Source organism: Eurosta solidaginis, chromosome 1 (genome assembly GCF_040869045.1).
Source record: "Eurosta solidaginis isolate ZX-2024a chromosome 1, ASM4086904v1, whole genome shotgun sequence".
NCBI classification, from domain to species: domain Eukaryota; kingdom Metazoa; phylum Arthropoda; class Insecta; order Diptera; family Tephritidae; genus Eurosta; species Eurosta solidaginis.
The window spans coordinates 290,993,392-291,015,181 of NC_090319.1; the positions used below are offsets into that span (position 1 = coordinate 290,993,392).

The following is a 21,790-nucleotide window of genomic DNA, read 5'->3' on the forward strand; positions in this document are numbered from 1 at the left end:
CACCGTGTGGGCATCCCGGAACCACTTCCATCTCCTTAACACTTTCTTTTACCCCAACGATAGAAGCTCGTCTACTTGAAAAATAGCTCCGCCAGAGCGGGTTTTCCGGACAACCGAGCTCCGTCAGAACGGAGAAGGCGAGCTTAAGTAGGCCTTGAATTCCACTCCGGGTAGAAAAGGCTTTGAAGAGAGTTCAAAGCTGTCGCCTACTCCGTTCTGATGTCGCCTTAAATAAATTTTTTTCCAAAATAGTTGATACATTTTTTTACTCAGTTGAGCAGAGCTCACAGAGTATATTAGCTTTGATTGGATAACGGTTGGTTGTACAGGTATAAAGGAATCGAGATAGATATAGACTTCCATATATCAAAATCATCAGTATCGAAAAAAAAATCGATTGAACCATGTCCGTCCGCCCGATAACACGATAACTTGAGTAAATTTTGAGGTATCTTGATGAAATTTGGTATGTAGGTTCCTGGGCACTCATCTCAGATCGCTATTTAAAATGAATGATATCGGACTATAACACGCCCACTTTTTCGATATCGAAAATTTCGAAAAATCGAAAAAGTGCGATAATTCATTACAAAAGACAGATAAAGCGATGAAACTTGGTAGGTGAGTTGAACTTATGACGTACAATAGAAAACTAGTAAAACTTTGGAAGTTTTGCAAGCTGTAATTTGGCAGTCGTTGAAGATATCATGATGAAATATGGCAGGAACGTTACTCTTATTACTATATGTACGCTTAATAAAAATTAGCAAAATCGGAGAACGACCACGCCCACTTTTGAAAAAAAAAAATGTTTAAGTCAAATTTTAAAAGAAAAGTTAATATCTTTACAGTATATAAGTAAATAATGTCAACATTCAACTCCAGTAATGATATGGTGCAACAAAATACAAAAATAAAAGAAATTTTCAAAATGGGCGTGGCTCCGCCCTTTTTCATTTAATTTGTCTAGGATACTTCTAATGCCATATATCGAACAAAACATTACCAATCCTTGTGGAATTTGGTAGAGGCTTACATTCTAGGACAATAACTGTTTTCTGTGAAAAAGGGCGAAATCGGTTGAAGTTTTTATACACAGTCGACCGTCTGTCCTTTCGCTCGGCCGTTAACACGATAACTTCATCAAAAATCGATATATCCTTACTAAACTCAGTTCACGTACTTATCTGAACTCACTTTGTATTGGTGTAAAAAATGGCTGAAATCCGACTATGACCACGCCCACTTTTTCGAAAACTACTAAAAATGAAAAAAATGCCATAATAATATACCACATACGAGAAAAGGTATGAAACATGGTAATTGGATTGGCCTATTGACGCAAAATATAACTTTAGAAAAAAACTTTGTAAAATGGGTGTGACACCTACCATATTAATTAGAATAAAATGAAAAAGTTTTGCAGGGCGAAATCAAAAGCCCTTGGAATCTTGGAAGGATAACTGTTCGTGGTATTACATATATAAATAAATTAGCGGTACCCGACAGATGATGTTCTGGGTCCACATTTTGGTCGATATCTCGAAAACGCCCTCACATATAAAACTACCACCACTCATTTTTAAAACCCTCATTAATACCTTTAATTTGATACCCATATCGTACAAACACATTACAGAGACACCCTGGTCCACCTATATGGTGATATCTCGACAAGGCGTTCACCTATAGAACTAAGGCCCACTCCCTTTTAAAATACTCATTATCACCTTTTGTTTGATACCCATATCGTACAAACAAATTCTATAGTCAGCCCTGGTCCACCTTTATGGCGATATCTCGAAAAGACGTCCACCCATAGAACTAAGGCCCACACTCGTTTAAAATACTCATTAACACCTTTCGTTTCATACCCATATTGTACAAACGCATTCTACAGTCACCCCTGGTCCACCTTTATGGCGATATCTCGAAAAGGCGTCCCCCTATAGAACTTAGGCCCACTCACTTTTAAAATACTCACAAACACTTTCATATGATACCCATATCGTACAAACAAATTCTAGAGTCAGGCCTGGTCCACCTTTATGGCGATATCCCTAAATAGCGTCCATCTATAAAACTATGGCCCACTTCCTCTTAAAATACTCTTTAATACCTTCCATTTGATACACATGTCATACAAACACATTCCAGGGTTACCCTAGGTTCATTTTACTACGAGATGATTTTCCCTTATTTTGTCTCCAGACCTCTCAACTGAGTATGTAATGTTCGGTTACACCCGAACTTAGCTTTCCTTACTTGTTTTATTCAAGCTTGAATATTTGACACATTCAAGATTTGAATTGAAAGCTTTAAATAGCTTTATTTACATCAATTTATTGAATACTTTTGTAAACACCAGTGCTCTAGGTGCATTATGCAACAATGATTTCAGGATAATAATATTAGGTGAACCAAAGTAGATATTAAACGATTTTTTTTTTTATTTTTTTACTATTATTTTAAAGTCTAAGTAATGTAGGTCAACGAAGAGAGGTTAAAATCTTTTTACTTTTATTTTTTTTTTAGTGTTTCTTTATAACGCACATCCTTGGTTGTGTGTGCATGTGATCTGGATTATTTAGTTCTCTTTTACCTAGACAACCTTACTAAACAAAATAATAAAAACTAAACAAAAATATTTATGACATAATAAAGACCAACAATAAAATATCTTGTTTACTTAAATTTTCAGAAAAACGTCCTCTAAAATCGCTAGTGACCTCACCCATATTCCGTAGCCCCTCAGCACGTCTACTACAGCGTGATTATAGTAGTCCTGCGGATACAGAACGTGCTGGCACACTGAGTAGTGGGAGCGTAATTGGCGGTATAACAAACAGCTCAACGCTAAGCAGTGCCGATGGCATCTCTAGTTTAGGTTCATTACTAGGAAATAGTAGCGCTGGTAGTGTTGGTGGTGTTGCCAACGAAGTACTGCACTATACATTTAGGCCAAGTAAACAATTGGTAAGTAGCAGATGATAACCTTTAGTTGTGCATAAATACATACATATATACAATACTACTACTACATTGTTTCTATTCACGCACACATAATCTATGTAATATATATTCATACACATACATACATTAAATAAATAAAAAAAAAAATACATGGGGCAGTATATGCAGTGACATGAAAAATGCAGAAAAATACAAAAAAAAATTATATACTTATGGAACGATGAAACTATGTAAACATGCAATGCAGTGCAGTTAATCCGCAGAACGTGCTTTGATGCATTTGGTAACAGTGGTTAATGAATGAAGCGGAGAAAAGTAGAGTCCTCTCTCGATATTCTACAAATTGCCCACAATCCTCTTTGCATAGATTATTAAGTTTGCTTTTACTATCGTTGCTCTGAGTATAAAAAAATTGGCCGGCATTTGCACTGTATGTTCAGAACAGTGTGGTCTAAACTTCTAAGTTTCTAAGTTGCAAATGGTTTCCATAGTGAGTGCCTTTGTGAGTCCGAGCTAGAGCTCCATACCATAGTATGCTGCTTTAGCACCCTGCTTCGCTAGGTAGTCTGCCTTCATGTCCCTCATGCCCGAAAGTAATCCAAACAAAACCTTTTGTGCTCCAAAATTATGTGGGAATCTAACGCATTTATCCACTAGCTTAAATGTTGTCTTGTAAGACTTTAATACATAATAAGGAGAATTCTCTGTGAGAATAAGCCTCTCCGTAAACATTTTATACCGCAAGTTTCTATTACTTGGATTTCTGCCTGAAAAATTAGTATCGATTTCTTGAAATTCGGCCCATAGATAGCAGATTCCGTTTTCCTGTCAACAAATTTTGATTCATCCGTGAAACAGTCGTGGACCAGGGTCTCTATATGGGCTCCTTTTTTCCCAATGAGTTATTTCTACAATGGACAAATCAAACTTCCATGAGATTCTAAGCGTACTGGCAATTACATCACGTTGGTACAACATGGTATTTTCTTTAAATTTTCTTATTATCTCATCAAGTTTCTAATATTTAGCGCAGAAATATTTTTTAACCTTAGCGCAGCAAGTTTTACCTCTTTCTATATTAGAAATGGGAAGGGAGGTACTTTCATCGCGAACGACGCAGTTTTCCCAATTTCTGTTAATGCTATCAAACTCACAACAGCACTAAATGACCAATATACAATTTTGGGATATAGCCCTCATATTTTTTCATAGAATCGAGTGCAGCCGAAGAAATCTCTTGTCGCTTTGTATAAGGCAGCATCTAGATGGGCATTCCACGTGAGGGATATGGCCAGTTTAATTCATAGGTATTTTGATAAGCTCCCTAATGTGCTGACCAAAACAGTTACTTTTTAAATATTAGGACGCTTTATTGGAAAACACTGCTTATCAAATATAAAACTTATATTATGACACAAGATGACAATTCTTACAAAAAAATATATACATATATATAATAAAATACACTACATACATACATATGTGACACAAAAACATGCAAATTTATTCCTTTTAAATATTCATATTCACTGATACTAAACACAAATTTGTCATCAGAAAATACTTTGTGGACTCAAGGGATTTAAGTTTGCTGGATAACACACAAAAGTCATACACATTTACTAGAATCACTTTTCTAGTGCCCCACTATGTAGCCTTGCTTCGTCGCCTGCATTGTTGGTAAATATAGAATGCACTTGCTTCTACTAGCATTAGAGCAAGCAAACGATACAAAGCCCGGAAAACTGAAATATTACATGCAAAGCAGACCAAAGTCATAGTGGAAATAAACATGTAGGCGAAATAAAAATCAAAAGTTTTGCCGGATAGACACAAAGGATGGTGCATATATACAGTAGTGATTGCAAAAATAGCAGTGGCATTTTTATAAAATTGTATCAATTAAATAAAAAAATTTTTTTTTAATTTTTGATAGTCTAAGAGAAAAATTGCATGCATTTTATCACCAAACCAATTTTACGAAAACTTCCAATTTTTATTTAGCTATGAGTATGCAGGTTTAAAGCCCTAACAATTTTAATCTAGATTAGGTGTAAACTCTCTGTATTTTCTTTTATTAGTGTACCACAATTTTGTTTCGAACACCAATGGTTTGCTGAGCCCATAAAAGTGGACTTCAAATAAGTGAAAACAATTTTTATGGAGAACATACCGAAAAGCCACTACAACTTATAGAACGCAAAGAGCGCTTACTAAAAAATAAAACTAAATTTTCAAGGTAAATACAGAGAAACACCTCTATTTAGTAAGCACCTCCCGTGGCCGGACAGCTTTTCCTGCACCAAGTCTTACGGATAGTTTTTAGAACAAATTACTCTCCATTATAGTAACAATCTCTTGGACGGAAGCAAACTTCTCATATGCGGACAAAATGAGAGAAAAAAAATCAATTTATACGCTTGGAAAATAACTTACTGGTTGCGGACATGTCATTTAATACTGAGAACCACTTTGATGTAAATGAAAATTTAGTTTGAAGTTAGGTGAGGCTGAGATGGTCGTAGGGTTTCCAGGAACTTATTCTACGACTAAACTGAACAACCTTTTCAAGAAACATGACCTATGTTATGAAATAACTACATCCTCTTGAAAAATACTAGAAGTTAGTGAAAAATGAGCTTCTTCCTGTTTCAAATCTTCCAAGAGCTTATTTTCACCCGCACGCGCTGTTGTATTCTGCGAAATTATCGACCCAATTACCATCTTGTTTTCAATACAAAAGTTTACGTGACTGCAGCTTGCGCAGTTTTTTGCAGTACCTCTGCTGGTTTATACGATCTTGTTTTTACCGGATCGACACAGTATACCATAGACAATCATTCGATTCATATCGTATATCATATCTTTCGACGTTTCGATGCCCTTGCTCCACACTTTCAGCTCTATTAAGGTTCGAAGGTCCCAACCAAAGCATGGGCTTCCGTTTTTTTTTTAAATATTTTATATATTTTTTTTTTTCAAATAAAAGGTTGTGAGCACTAAATCCATTAACTACATAAAATAAATGTAAAATAGCTACCTACTCCTTTGAGCGGATACCTCTCCAGGGCGGACACAATTTGGCTAACTTTCAGTGACCGCTCAAAGGAGGTTACACTGTAGTTGCACTTTCAAATTTTTAAGAGGATTCGAAAGGAAAAAGCGTAGTGAATAAGCAGAAAAATGTGCTTTTAGCACTTTTGGGTACAAATATCTCGAAAATCTGAACCAAATACATTATTTTGACACCAGATTCAGATTCAACATAACAAAAGCCTTTTGGAGAGTATCGGCTCATTTTTGGGTCGAAAATTTGTGGGCCTATGTTATCGCGAATAAAAAACGAATAATTTAATTGACGAAATTTGATAGAACTGCAATGCTACTTTCGTGCTCGCTGCTGTATGTATGCATGTTAGTTGGTGGTTTAGTACGAGCAAACAAGAAAAAAAACTGATACAATGTCATGTGGCACATATTTTTGAATTTTCTTTTATTCTTCTTTGTGTTATAAGGACATTTTCGTTTGTTGCCATGAACTATTAATGTTTTTTTTTTTTTACCTATGCTGGTTTTAATAAATTTGCATTCCTTAGATCTTTTTTAGAAAACCATATGCTTTTTATGTGTTATTCTATGCTCAAGATCAAAGATCACTTAAGAAAATTGGATGACGGCATTACACAATATTTTGAAGTCTTAACTGATTTTCCCGTTTTTATGATTTTTGAATGCAATTTCGTAAATTTTTGCATATACTGAGATTATCAGCCATAAACTGCGGAAAGCGAAATTCCGTTACTAGCTCTATATTGAAGTGCTGAGAACGCACTACAACGTTCACTTGGTACCCTATGGTGGGATCATCTAGAATCCAAAACAAAAAACACATTTGATTAAGTTCGTTACCAATTTGAAAATATAAGCAGTTGCAGCTACCATCTGATTGAATAATATAGGAGAATTGGTCTTGGGGAGATGTTGTTTTTCCTTTTTTCGACACCATTCATAAATCCGATTAATATATCAGGATCATTGTGTTAAGAAACTCATTGAGTGTGATTTTCATCTAGAGAGAACTTTACTTTTCAATTGCCTAGTCAGTCCAAAGCAGAACTTGTTGGCAAAGCCGATTTTCCATTGGAACTCTAACCTGCCATGTTGTTGCCGACAGCGCTGTGTTTTAATGAACTGCTTCACATAGGTAAATACGAACCTAGTTAAAAAAAATGAAATTTCGAAGTTCTTAGTACCTCAGACTTCAATACCCAACTAACTTTAAACTCGATTTACTAATGCATCCACATATTAGCGCGTAAATACTGTGTAACAAACACAAAATGCATTGGCGCATATAGAAGAGAAGCTAAACGGTTTTCACGTGTTCTTAGCATTGCAAATTTTTTGATTTGTCCACGGATGCGATATGAGCCGTTCCTTTCTTTGACCACATAAATTAGATATATTAGACATTATTCACTTCAGGACTCACGTTTTTTTACCTTCTCATCCATGACAGAAAATAAAGAACCTGCGCTTCGTTTAAACCCAGGTGTCTAATGCATATATTTATAGCCATGATTTGCTGAGACTCGATTTCTCGAATAAAAAAGGTTTTTTTCTACATAAATAAATTACTCAAATTTTATTTAAAAACTCGAGTCCAAATGCTCGCTCCTTATGCATAATGCCAACTGTTAGTTCCCTCCCTCTTCTATCTTCCTTTCTTTGTTCGATTTCTCGCATTTCGCTTACTCTTTCACCCCTCTTGTGCCTAACTCGACTTTTTGTTGTTCGCCACCACTCTCTTAAACCACCCCCAAGCTTCCTTTGACGACAGTAAGTCATATATACTGACCGCGTTATCTCCTTATTCGACACAAATACACTGCGGCGCTTTTATATCAATACCTCCGCATACGCCAGAAAGTTTGATTACATTGAACACGGCGGCTGCAGTTTACAGCCACGAAAAAGAAACTATTTAGGAAAACCGGAAAGGTCCAAAATAATAATTTTGTTTTTCTTATTTCTTATTTACTTATATTTTAGTTTTAAATGGCTCTTTTAGTTTTAAATGACGATTTAATTCGCGAACACCGGCATAACGACACATAAGATCATGTGTGAAAATAATTTGACAGATGTCGCTTCGCAGTCACCGTCGTAAATATAAGCAGGCCTAGTAATTGCAGGATTTCTCCTCTTGCTTCCACTCTCTCTCCAAATGTCTTTTTTCTCTTCCTCACTCATTTTTTGGGTATCGCCTACAGCCTTAATAGCCCCCTCTCCATCTCTATCTCTATCTAACCCTCTACCTGTCATTCTTTCTTTCTGTTTTCCCTTCCCTGTAACTTTTTCTGTTTCCGTCTGCGTCGCTTTCTCTTTTACTCTCCTCATTTTAATCTATTTTTACTCTTTCTCTTTGCCTCCCCTTCCACTAGTTCTCTTTCCCACTGCTCTGACCTTCCCCCTTTCTAGTTTTTATAACCAAATTTAGAAACAAAAGTATGCCTCTCATAAAATACTTAAAAAAATTTTTTTATAAACATTGTCGTGAAAGAAAATTCAGATAGGTTAACACACACTAAAACGAAAATACATACTCATTTACAGCAGCGACCAGAAAAATTCCAGTGGCAGTGTTTACCAAATTTCGGCATAACAAAATATTTGGTCACACTTTGTATGGAGGAAACTCTAAAACACACCTCGGAAAAAAATTGTTAAAAATAAATGCGAATTTTATGGGACTATAACTTGTACTTGTCAGAATAAAATTAATTGGGCTACAGAACTGCGTACTAAAATAAATTCAGAAAACTCCAGATAAAAACTTCGAAATTTTTGTACCATTTTTTAGATTTTTTAGGAATACGCTGCAGAGATTGATGTATATTGAAAAGGTTTTCCGTCATCACTTGTCAAATTTGGTTGGGAGACTGACCGGTCTCAGCGCTGTGCAATCTTCAGTGTGGTTTTTCGAAATGAACGAAATCCTTCCACTGTACGGCAAATATCTACCTTGTCGAAAAATCAACAAAACAAACTGATTTTTCGTGCTGTTACATAATTTATTGAAGGTTTTTCTTAAAATATCGAAAAAAGTTAATTTGATGCAGTTTTGAAAAAATTGCTACTGCAATTTATCTGCTCGCTGCTTTTAAAAATTTCACTATCATTTGCAGCTACAATATGTATATGCACTCGAGTATCATTTAAACACTTTTAAATCTTTCAAACAAAAATCCCATTCAACAATAAATATTTAAATATTCTAATAAAAGCCATTATTTGCTTTTTCTTTCTCTTCCTGCTTATCGTTCATGCTGCTAACTTTTACTCGAATTTTGCACCGATTATTCATTCACCGCTTCGAAATCATCATCATTATTCGCATCATCATAATCTCGCACTATCCTACATTATATCACTTGATTTCGTCGTTTGTGCGTCGTGCGCTGATGCAGAGTTATGCTACGTTAAATAAGAAAGGTATTACAACTTGTAGTCCACCGTTAAATATATCACTTTATAATACAACAACAACAACATCATCCCCCTTATCCTCAACATATTATTCGACACCACAACCGCAACCAATGGAAGTAAGTTTGCTCAGTCCAAATAATCCATCAGTGACTTCATCGCTAAGCGAATACCGATTTCGACCGGAAGTGGTAACAACATCGAATCGTATACAGGAAAGTTGTATATAAAAATTGTATATTATGACAAATATATATGGATGAATAAAAATGTAACTAATATTAGTTGTTGTGCGCGTGTGTGTATGTGTTGTATATACATATCTATATATTACGTGATGTATGTACTAAAAAAATAGACTGATGCATATAAAAATATAATTTAAAAAATTCGCCATCAATGTTTACGCGTGGTTTCAACATGTACTTCTATAAATAAAAATATATATGCATTTTTTTGTGTTTTTTTTTCTTGTCTTTATTTAAATTCATTTTAAAATTTATAAATATTTAAAGATAGTCAGTTTATGTTTTAATTTACTAACAATTCATAGGGTTTATATTATAAGTTTAAGGGTTGATAAATAATAAACAACACATGAGGATATTATAAAAGTTTATATATTTTTTTGCGCATTTACTAAATAATTAAATAAATTGGAATATAAATATGAGTTATTAAATGTAAAACCTGCATGTATTTTTTCCGAAAATTTTGCAGAATTCGAGTAATTTATAGTAATTCTTGTACAAAATAAAAATTGTGTGTAGGAAATGAATTTAATCTGAAGGTTTAGAATATATATTATATGACGGACGACCTGGAAATACCTGACATTTGATAACAGTGTATCTTTGTTTGGTATTGAGCTAAGCACCTGCTAAGCGTCCATATACGTACATGATGAGCGTGAGTTCAACGAACAACTTCGTCAAAATCAACGACAAATGGTCGAGCCACAATAAACTTTTTCATAAAGATCCGTTCAACGCAATCTTATACATGACATTAAAAACCCCTTCACATATATATATATGTTTAACGCAATCTTATGCATAATGAGTAGACTGTACGTATTTTTATGGAGAACGGTAAATTGAGCGACACGGGTATCATCTGACATGAAAAAGTAGCCAACTTCCAATTTTTCTAGCAAGCAAAACTTAAGAAGATCAATTCTATATTTGCCTTGGCTAAGAGTGATTTCAAATTGCAATTGCAATTGAATTTATTTTTCCCACTCTTTTGAACTTTTCCACCGTTTTTCACAATTATAAACTGAATTCTAACAAAGGAATAGGGTACAATAAATGTAAGCAAGTATTTTAGTTGTATAGTGTGAATGCTTATAATAGTTCTTCGCGAAATTTTGTATATTAATGGCTAAGGCGAAATAAGCTTCAATTGCCAAGTCTAAAGTTCAACTATGTTTACAAACGCAACCAATTGCGTGATTGTGGCGATGTTACTGGCATGCATAAGATTGCGTTGAACGCATCCATATGAAAAACTTCATTACGGTTCGGCCCTAACATATTAATTTTATTTAGGCAACGATGTAGCGTGCAAGAAATTCAAAAAACTTCGTCTTCATACTAAGTTACTTTTAACATATACTGACTTTTTTGTACGTCTACATTAAAAGTCTATTCCAGGATACATAGCTTATTTTAACATCGAAAAGTTTATAAAAAAAATAATGCCACGTCATAGCATAATGTCTTCCATACATTCATTTAGCATTACTATTAAGCAAGTGCTACACCAATTTCACACAGAGGGTTAATGGAATTATTAGTCAAATGTTCACATTAAAGTCCTTACTAAACACAATCTTACATGTAAAATACAAATTACTATTTATATAGTTATTACTTTATTGAGTGCCTAATGGAGTAACAAATATAGTCGTGTTTGCTTGGTGTCGCAGATTATATTGTTAATGTTGTAAATTACAATCAAAAATTAATTTTTTTGTTTTAATTTACAAGAAACTGATATACATAAAAAAAGGAAAATTGTATTTTTGTACCATTTGCAGCAAACAATAATATGGTTTTTTTTAAATAATATATTATATTAGGTATGCTAAAACATCTACGAATATTTGCGTATGCATTTCAGTTTGCTTTTGTAAAAAGCGAAACATTTTTTTTTTTGGTTGCTGACGGGCGTTCTTTAATGAAGCAACTGGTTTTGTGTGAGAAAAAAAATTATTAAATAAAAACTCCATTAAGTTTCTGTGTGAAATTGGTATAAGTTTCAATTCACGATATGAAAATTAGCTTGTTTAAAAGCGCTGTATAATATGAAAATTTGGTATTGAGACGCAACAAAAAAGCAAGCTTAGAGACGCTAAATAAACGAAATTTTGAACTTACTCAAGGCTCGAGTATAGAAGAATGTTATAGAAAAATTTGTATCTTAGAACATAGAAAAAACATAACAACTTGCAATTATTCGATTAATTTCTAGAAGAGTTTCTGAAAACGAACTATGTTTGGTAGTTACACGTACACAATCGGCTTTTGGCACACATATTCCCAGATCATAAGAGTACAAAATTTGTTAAGTTTGACGTAAGAATTAAACTGAGACGCACCGTTAGTTGAGTTCCAATGAACACTGATACAGATCCAATAAAAATATTAGCTGTTTACTTGGTAGCACTGACAGACATATTCACTGCAAGCGTCCGATATTACGAACTTTTTTTCCACTTGACACCCCAAACATTTTAATGGAATGAGGAACGGACAATAGTAAGAAACATAATTGAGGATAAAGTATACGAGAGTGGTATATATCCAAAAAAGGAGAGGCGAGGCTAACTTTTTGAATGAAATCAAACCAGGAAATTTCGAGCCTTTTTAAAAGAGTATTCACAAAAATTATTTATCTTAATTAATTGACACCGAGTTCGACCTTTCAGTAAAGCATTTTCTTGACCTACAAAAATCTTGTTGAATTAATATTAAATTCTTCGCTGAAGAGACAAACTTTTTTACCTTAACAGTGTTGCAAGCATATAAAAAGCATATAATGTCAGTTATTCTCTTAAAGGGGGTATATTTATGAGATACATTTTAAAATTCTTAGCTCGGTTGATGTGATCTTCATCTCTATATTAATCATTCAGATAGCGTTGGCACAGAAATAAGAATTTTTCAATATACATACTAGACTGGGTCGATTTATTAACCGAAATCGCGCCATCGATCTTACGAGAGGATTTGAGCTCAGGAAAAAAAAGGTTCCACTACGCATACCCAAAAAAATAATTTTCGAGCCTGCGAAATTTCCTTTTTTTTACTTTTTTTCGATTTTGATTTTTAAGGTTTTTTTCATGACCTACTAAAAAATGTTCATTTGATTGTAAAATTTTCATGTATAGGGTATACTGTTATCGCCAAAGTTTTTAGCGGAAATTTTTGGGTCGGACAGGGTATACATACGACAATTTTTTTAGTACGTCATGAAAAAAACCTTAAAAATCAAAGTCGAAAAAAAGTCAAAAAACTGAAATTTCGTAGGCTCGTTTGGGTATGCATAGTGGAACTTTTTTTTCCTGAGCCCAAATCCTATTGAATAATCGACGGCGCGATATCGTTTAACTTTCGTCCATACAAATCGACCCACCCTAATACATACATCAAAATTTTGAGCCAAAATTTCGCCGTAATCGTTTTTTAGATTTTTATTTTTCTTTACCCTTTTAAGCTTTAGTTCAGAAGGTTGCTATTAATGTTCAGAAAGTAACAATTGAAGTTCAATTGAAAATTCTGAACTTCAATTCTTACCTTCTGAACTTCAATTCCAACTTTCTGCATCAAACCTGAACAAGGTGTAAAGCTGCAAAGTTCAAGCAACTACAAAGAACTGTGAGTTCTGTGAATATATTGGCAAAAAATTATTATTTTTATTTTTTTGTTTGTGTTTTTATCTACTAAGAGTTCAGGTTAGTAAATAGAATAATAAATGCTTTTAGTGCTTGCCTTTTTTTCTATATTTTGTTTTTTTAATTGTTTATGTTAGCCGAATTTTTCAATTAACTTAGCATTTAACGTTTATTGTTTAACGACAATAACAGTACTATAGCTTAAAAAATTGGGAAAATTAACAAAGTAAACACAAATATATACAATGTGAAAATACGCCTAAAATGGAATTAAATATATGCTTTTGTAAATATAAATAAAATATTGTACGCATTATGACTTTTCTTTTTGTTAACATCCCCTGTGTGAATGCAGTAGCTCTTGAAAATAGCTCGAAATTTCCACTAAATAGTTAGAGCAAAACATTGTTCAAACCAGTTATTTTTTTCACGAGCGGCGCACAGTGTGATTGCTCATACATACATATGTATAGCTATGTATATGAGGTGCTCAAAGTTCTGAATTAAATTTTTGTACAGCAGAATCGCTTTATCTGTATATCAAAGCAGTTAATCTGAAACTTCTCAATCCATAAGTGATCATGAATTAACTCCGTGTGGCCTACTTTTTTATTTTTAGTTCTAAAACGAAATTTTTTGAAGCAAGATCGCGAAACCTCAAACTAAGGTAGTATTTTTAAAGCACCTTAACACTTTTACAACCATTTTTTAACCCGATAACGGCGTAAACTTAACCCATTAGTAAATTTTTTTTTTTTTTTTTCAGAATATTTTTGTTCAGAATTTAGCGCTTAAAATGATCCATGCATTCATTTTATTAAAAAAAAGTGTATTTATACTATGCATGACAAAATTATTTTAATGTGTAGCAAAATTTTTCAATATTTGCTCATAGACCTACGAACTACATATGGCACAACTTCAAGCTCATTGAAACAACTCTTAAATTTAAACTCATATATATGTGTGGCCTAGAGCTCGACAAATCTTCTTAAAATAACTTTTGAAAGGCCGAAAATAAAAACAACAACAATTAAATTTAAACTTAAAGCTCCTCCTCTGAGAAAAAATATGAATTTTTGTGTCCTACTCTAATCAAGATACAGTGCATTTGTTGATATTACGGAAAAATCCACATCTGAAAACAATAAAACACGCAAAAACAAGTAAGGACGGGACTGTCTTCGGCTGTGCCGAAGACTTCATACCTTTCATGAATGGGGCTAAACAATAATCTTATCCCGTTCGTAATCTCTAAATAATCGGACGTATAAGATAAGAAATATATAGTGAACATATGTACATACCTAAACGATTTTTAAGATAAATATAAAATAAAAAATGGCAAAAAAACCCCTTATCTGAACGATCGGTTATATGGGATATATATTACATATAGCTCCGATCGAAATGATTTTTAACGTTTTTATATTGGAAATTAAGGGATAAATTGCCAAAAAATTTTCTATCTGAACGATCGGTTGTATGGGATATATACCATATATAGCTCCGATCAAAGTTATTTTTTCAGGATATCTTCTATGATATATTAGAATATATATCAACGTGTTTCACGTTTATACTATCGTCACGTTTATACTATCGTCTGATCTGAACGATCGGTTGTATGGGGGATATATGTTATAGTGGTCCGATCCTACCGGATCCGACAAATATCTAATATAATACAAAAATACATCCTTGTGCCAAATTTCATTGAGATATCTCAAAATTTTAGGGACTAGTTTGCGTTCAAACAGACAGACGGACGGACAGACGGACATGGCTATATCAACTTGGTTCGTCGCCCTGATCAATTCGGTATACTTAATGGTGAGTCTCTCTTCTATATTTCTTAACGTTACAAACATTGGACCAAAGTTAATATACCATTTCATGTTCATGAAAGGTATAAAAATAAGAAAATAAAATCGCCCTTTCCCCTTACTTTTGAACTCAAATTAGTTATAAGGATCATATTAGCGGCATTTTTGGATTTGCTGGATGTTTTTGCGAATTTGAAAAAAATATATTGAAGATATAATCATTCCAAATACGAACTTTCTAAAATACCTAATTCCAAAAAATAACCAATACGCAATTACATAAATTTTGCTCAAAGAAATGATAGGAGCAGAATAATAAAATTAAATAAACCTTTTCGCACGATTAATTTTAATTTAAAAAAGGAAATTTCTTATTACCCTTTATTAAATTAAAGAAAAAAATTTAAGAAGAGAGAAAGTTAGAAAGATGATAAAATTCTGGGAAGTGCAAAATTTTAAATGGAACATAACTGTTATATTTTTATCTTTTATTTTATATTTTTGTTTTTTTGAAAAATACCATTTTCTAAAAATCGAATTTTGAGCTCGCTTGGTGCCAGCGTGCAGCACTTCGTTTGTAAAACAGGTGCTTGTTGAGCGTGAGAGCTAAAGAGAAAAGCACATGTACCAATCACAAACTAGTAGTGCACTTGATTTCGGATACTAGATGTTTTTCCGGCAGGGTGTTTATTGAATGCACAAATGCATCGGCTAGCGCCATTGCTTCTATACGTTTGATGTCCTGTCGGCGCTGGTTTAATTGTTGACATGCGTATTAATTGCAATTACTTAAATATTGAAAATGTATAAATATATGTACATACATAGCTGTAATTAGCTTTTTTTTTTTGGAAACATTTGAAATGGAAATCTAAAATAAAATAAAGCGAAAATTACTATGTCTGTTTACATTTGGTGGTGCTGCAAAGCATTTAAATTAAATAATAATTACATGTTGAAATAGATTATATTAGGCAAATAAAATTAAAAAATTTAATGAAAAATAAGCCAGTTGTAAATAATTAATAAATCTTCTATTGTTTATACATATTAATTGATTAAAATAGAGAAGGTGAATATTATGAAAGAACATATACAAATAAGTTTATAAATATGTTATTTTAGCTAGGAAACTTTGTACATAAAAAAAAATATATGTGCATACATATTTGTCTAAATGTATAGGCGCGAAACATACACACCACTTACATACATTATATACGCATTATGGTAAAGTTCATATCAATTTGATAATTCGAGCATATTTTCATACAAATACATTCATAATTACATATCTTTAATTGACATAATTACATATCTTTAATTACATGCATTGGTGTCATTTGTCATTAAGTGTGAAGATTATGCCTATATCAGCTGCCATCATCTAGTGAAATAATTATTCGTGCATACTTCTCTATTTTTTTCTTTAATTTAGTAATCGCTGAAGCAGCAGAGTAGCTACATTGAAGGAAAATATTGTTTAATTGCGCATTTCAAAATACATATTTTCCAAGCAAATGCTCATACATAGAATGTTTTAATTTTTTAATACTAGCAGTACAAATTTTGGCTGGATTTATGCCCACCGGCAGAAAGTAGGGTTATTTTTTTAGCTTCAGAGTTAATTAAAAAAATTTGTCAAGAATGTATGATTTTAAACCCTCATGTCAGGCTAACTCTGAGTTAAAAGTTTAACTTGCCTTTCTGTAAGTGGCCCCCAACATATTTACCAATTATTTTTTGAGTATTAACAAACATGCGTGCATATATCTTGGTTAGTTGTTCAATAATAAACGACTAAACTTTTACCACTGCGATGGTTTAATATAATAATAGTAATACTAATTTAATGATAACATAATTTCAATTTTGGTGACAACAGCTTTAAATACATATAGCTCAGACTGTAGCATAGGTGCTACAAGTATGACTAACAATTGGCCCGATCTGCACCCCATTTCCATAAGTTCAATATGCCAATTTCAGTAAGAATGTGGATACCCACATTCGTTTTTGGGACTGTAGATATGATCTCTTATACAGATGCGATAGCTTGGTAGGTAGGCCATACAGTTTGATTAAGGTTACGTCGAGTCAAAACCCTGCGATGGTGTGACCAAGCATTCTTTTGTTTTTAACTATTTGTGCATTCCCTTACCTTATATGTAACGCGACAAACAACTAAATTTCTCATTTTATTTTTCCTGCTACTCTCTGCTTCTCTTCCTGTTTTCGTCTTTCAATATCTATCCGTATGATCCACTTCAAAGCACGCGTTTGCGGATGTGCAGTTTAGATTCTTTTCCACGATTTTAAGCATTTATGTGGTATAAGCGAACATCAGTGTGCTAAAAAAAGAACGCAAATATAATGAGTAGTTTGGTTGTGTTTGTGAAAACATTGCCATTTTTTAGGGAACATATCTACAGACTCTCCCACTTACTTAAAATTTGCCGATTTCTATGTACTATAGTGTGCGGCCGATTATATTCTTTGTGTGCATATCCAAATGCATTTTGTTCACTGCAGGGTGCAATAGGCTCATTATTACTAAAACTCTTTCTGAAACTCTTTCTGCTGAAAAAGCCACCAACTACACCATCGCACACAAAATTTCGTGTAGATGACCACACGCACGAGATTCAACTCTTAATTTTAAAAATTAAAAATAAAATAGAAAACATGATACTGATTGATTAATGAAGATTGTTTACTTCATTACAAATTGTTAGATTTGTTGAGCTAAAAGCTTCACAGATGAATAAAACTTATTTTTTGTTTATATTCATTTATAATTTATTTGGTGGATATGTCGATCATACATATCCATATGTCCCTGATGATGACTTCAGATTGAAGTCGAAACATCGACCAAATAAATTATAAATGAATATAAACAAAAAATAAGTTTTATTCATCTGTGAAGCATTTTAGCTCAAAAAATCTAACAATTTATGATATTCAAGGCTATTAACTTTTATTAAAAATCTTCATTACATATAATAATTTTATCAATAATCATCGTCTTATTTATTTTTTTGATTTGCTTTATGTTTTTTTCCAATCGTTTTTCGTAACATGAAAATTGAACCGGATAATATTTCTCATACCGCATGTCATTTTAATTATTAACAATATGTAAGAAAAATGTAATCAATTGTTATATTGTACATATTTATATATTTTTTTGGTTATTAAATTTTTACCCGCAGGAATCTTACTACCATATCAGACATAAACCCAAATTTCAGGAATCACACCTCTAGTTAAAAAAAAAAATACAATACACCACGCATAGAAATGTAACAATTATGCATATATACATACTTCCAAAAAACAAGAAACACAACACTTACATATCTGAAAATAAAACTTACTTTAAATCTCTTGTGAATGCAGAACCAAAGTTTTAAATGATGCTGCCATCTGTTGTTAACATATCTATTAAGATTAAAAAGTAAATATATCAATATGATATTATAATTGCTGGTTTAACAAAAAAGACAAATTATGACGATTCACTTCCTCTTGCAAACTTGGCACGGATTGCACCGACTTTAAAGTCACAACCACAAAATACATGAAAAAAATTGTATGTAATCTGGTATTCCTCTAATCCTCTTAGTTCGCCACGAAAAGATTGAGATATTTGCTTATACTAATGCATACTGTAACTTCGAAATGGAATGCCCTTGTAGCCTTGCATATTTTGTCATAGGATATAAACAATCCGTGAGATCGGTGCACCTTGCAAGACAAAGTGAATCCATTTGACTATACATAGAATTTTCGAAATTATGTTGAGCTGCAATGGTTTTGAAGAAAAATATATGTAAGTAATACTCTATATACACACATTTATGCAAGAATATACCTGTAACAATACAACAAAAGAACTTAAGTTGATTAAGAAAAAGATAAAATTTAGTATTATTTATTAGAGATTACACAAACAATTAATTCCTTTTTTAACAACTCATCCTTAGTTCTTGTAATATATATTTGTATATGTGCAACTGTTTTAATTGCATATAAAATTCGCTGGAAAAGCATTCTTTCTTTGCTCGTAAGCCAATAAACATAAATAGTAGCTTATGCAATTTTTAAATTTATAATTAACATCGGTTGCTTCGAAAAACTCCATCCACTAAACCAGCGCAATCAAAAATTTCCTTTTTTAATTATATAGCCTGCAATATGTTGCCCAATTTAATAATTTGAGAAAATTTAAACAACGTGACATCAGGAAGGATTATACGTTGTAAATCTCTTCAAAGCCTTTTCTTGCATGAGTGGGACACGAACCCGCACTCCTGCGATGGTCGAACTGTTACAAACACATTCAGGCAATCTATGCCTTTTGCTTGTTCGATTACCCGCACTTGCTATGCTATAAATCAGTGGTGCACAACACCAGCTTCGAATACAAACGCAACTTCTTTCATGGTTGTATGTGTTTTCATGTACAATATTTGAGCATTGAATGTACGTATGAGATGTTTAATACTTGAAGCACAAGTTAAAACTGATTAACTGCTTGCTTTACTGGGTCGCTGGGCTCACACGACATGTAGGTGAACGCCGAAGCTCTGTAAAGCTCTTGGGTGCACCACTGTTTTATATGAATAGGTTTTGCATTGTGCTATTTTAAGAAGTACAATAACTTACCAATGAACGTTAGTTGTTATTGCTCAATGTATGAAAACCTCTGTTGAAATATTTTTTAAATTGAAGTTCGCTTGTGTCGATTTGAGTATATAGGTTATATCATTAAAAAAAATATTTTGTTTTATGCGACTATTATATTTTTATACTCAGCGTGCTTTGCACGTAGAGTATATTAACTATAATTGGATAACGGTTGGTTGTACAGGTATAAAGGAATCGAGATAGATATAGATAGTCTTATATCAAAATCATCACTATCGAAAAAAAATTTGATTGAGCCATGTCCGTCCGTCCGTCCGTCACGAGCTTACCTGGACCCAGAATAGATTGATATTGAAAATAAGCGAAATCGGATAATAACCACGCCCACTTTTTAGAAATATAACATTTTGGAAAACACAAAAAACCTGATTATTTAGAAAATAATACACCTAGAATATTTAAATTTGACATGTGGACTTATATTGATACCCTTGATAAAAGTTTAAAATGGGCGTGGCACCGTCCACTTGTGATAAAATCAATTTTACAAATATTATTAAGCATAAATCAAAAATGGTTACACCTATCGTAACAAAATTCGGCAGAGAGGTTTCCTTTACTATAAGGAATGCTTTGAAGAAAAGCTAACGAAATCGGTTAAGGACCACGCCCACTTTTATATAAAATATTTATAAAAGGGCCGTGGACGAACAAACTAAGCTTTAGCTTTGCAAAAAAGAGATTTATATCAATGGTATTTCATTTCCCAAGTAGATTTTTAACAATAAATAGGAAAAACTTTAAATTTAAAAATATGGGTGTGGAACCGCCCCTTTTATGACTAAGCATTTTTCTATGTTTCGGGACCCATAACTCGAAGAAAAATTAACGTATCGTAATAAAATTGGGTACACAAATTATAGCACGAAATATTTCTATAAAAAATGGACGAGATCGGTTAAAGGACACGCCCACTTTTATATTAAAGATTTTTAAAAGGGTCGTAGACGAAAATAATAAGCTATAACTTAGCAAAAAATAGTTTTGAATCAATGGTACTTCACTTATCAATTTTTACTGTAAGAGGAAATTTGGGAGACATTTTTCTTTTAAACGGGCGCTGCCACGTGTTATGTCGAAAATTAATTTACTTATCTGAAATGAAATGAACAATTGAAGCTCACGCTGAGTATATAATGTTCGGTTGCACCCGAACTTAGACACCTTTACTTGTTAAAGCTAATTTTTGGTTGCGCTGCCAATGAAGTTTATATAAATGTGTAGAGCGGAAAATAGAAAAAGAAAATTAGCCGAATGAAAAACATTTCGTTATAAATGCATAGAAACGTTTAGAACATATATGCTTGGGTTGAATTTTAAAGTTAATTAAAAAAAAAAAAACTAATAGAAAAGCTTTTAAAGAATTTATACAATGCGTGTTTGCTCCAATGCAAAAAAAAAAACCAAATCAAAAATTTGATAACAAAAAAATCAGCAAATGTTAATAAAGCTATGCTACAAATTTGTATTTGTATTCTAACGGGACCTAATATAGAAATCTCGACATTTAAAAGTTGATGAATTAATTATACTTTATAAACAATTGAACTATAAATGTATTACTGAATTAGAAAAAAATTGGAAAATATTTTAATTCAGTAGCGCACAAAATCAGCAGAGCTTCAAATACAAACGCAACAACTTTTGTAATAGTATGGGTGTATAAGTAGATTGGTGAAGCAAAATTCGAGCATAAATTTTACGTATGAGATGTTTACTGCTTGAAGTACAATCGAAAACTGATTCACTGCTTGCTCTGCTGAATCTTAAGGCCCGAACACATAATAAAAACCTATTTGACGATCCCCATACAAACACATGCAGTCAACTCATCTGTCAGCGCACGATGCTGCAGTTTGTATGGGGACCGTCAAATAGGTTATTCTTATGT

General features: G+C 32.8%; 1 protein-coding gene across 7 annotated transcripts in view; it reads left to right on the forward strand.

Annotated features, from left to right (window-relative positions):
• Positions 1-21,363, forward strand: part of side-IV (sidestep IV) — a 502,822-nt gene extending 481,459 nt beyond the window's left edge. For 6 of the 7 annotated variants that reach the window (XM_067761090.1, XM_067761096.1, XM_067761091.1 and 3 more), the window contains 2 exons: positions 2,702-2,976; positions 9,444-9,978. In XM_067761090.1, coding sequence (XP_067617191.1) covers positions 2,702-2,976; positions 9,444-9,692 — 524 coding nt within the window. In that variant the 3' untranslated portion in view covers positions 9,693-9,978. Of the gene's footprint in view, positions 1-2,701; positions 2,977-9,443; positions 9,979-18,401 lie in introns of those variants that run through there. The other variant, XM_067761095.1, reaches the window with a different exon arrangement.
• Positions 21,364-21,790: the final 427 nt, after the last annotated feature.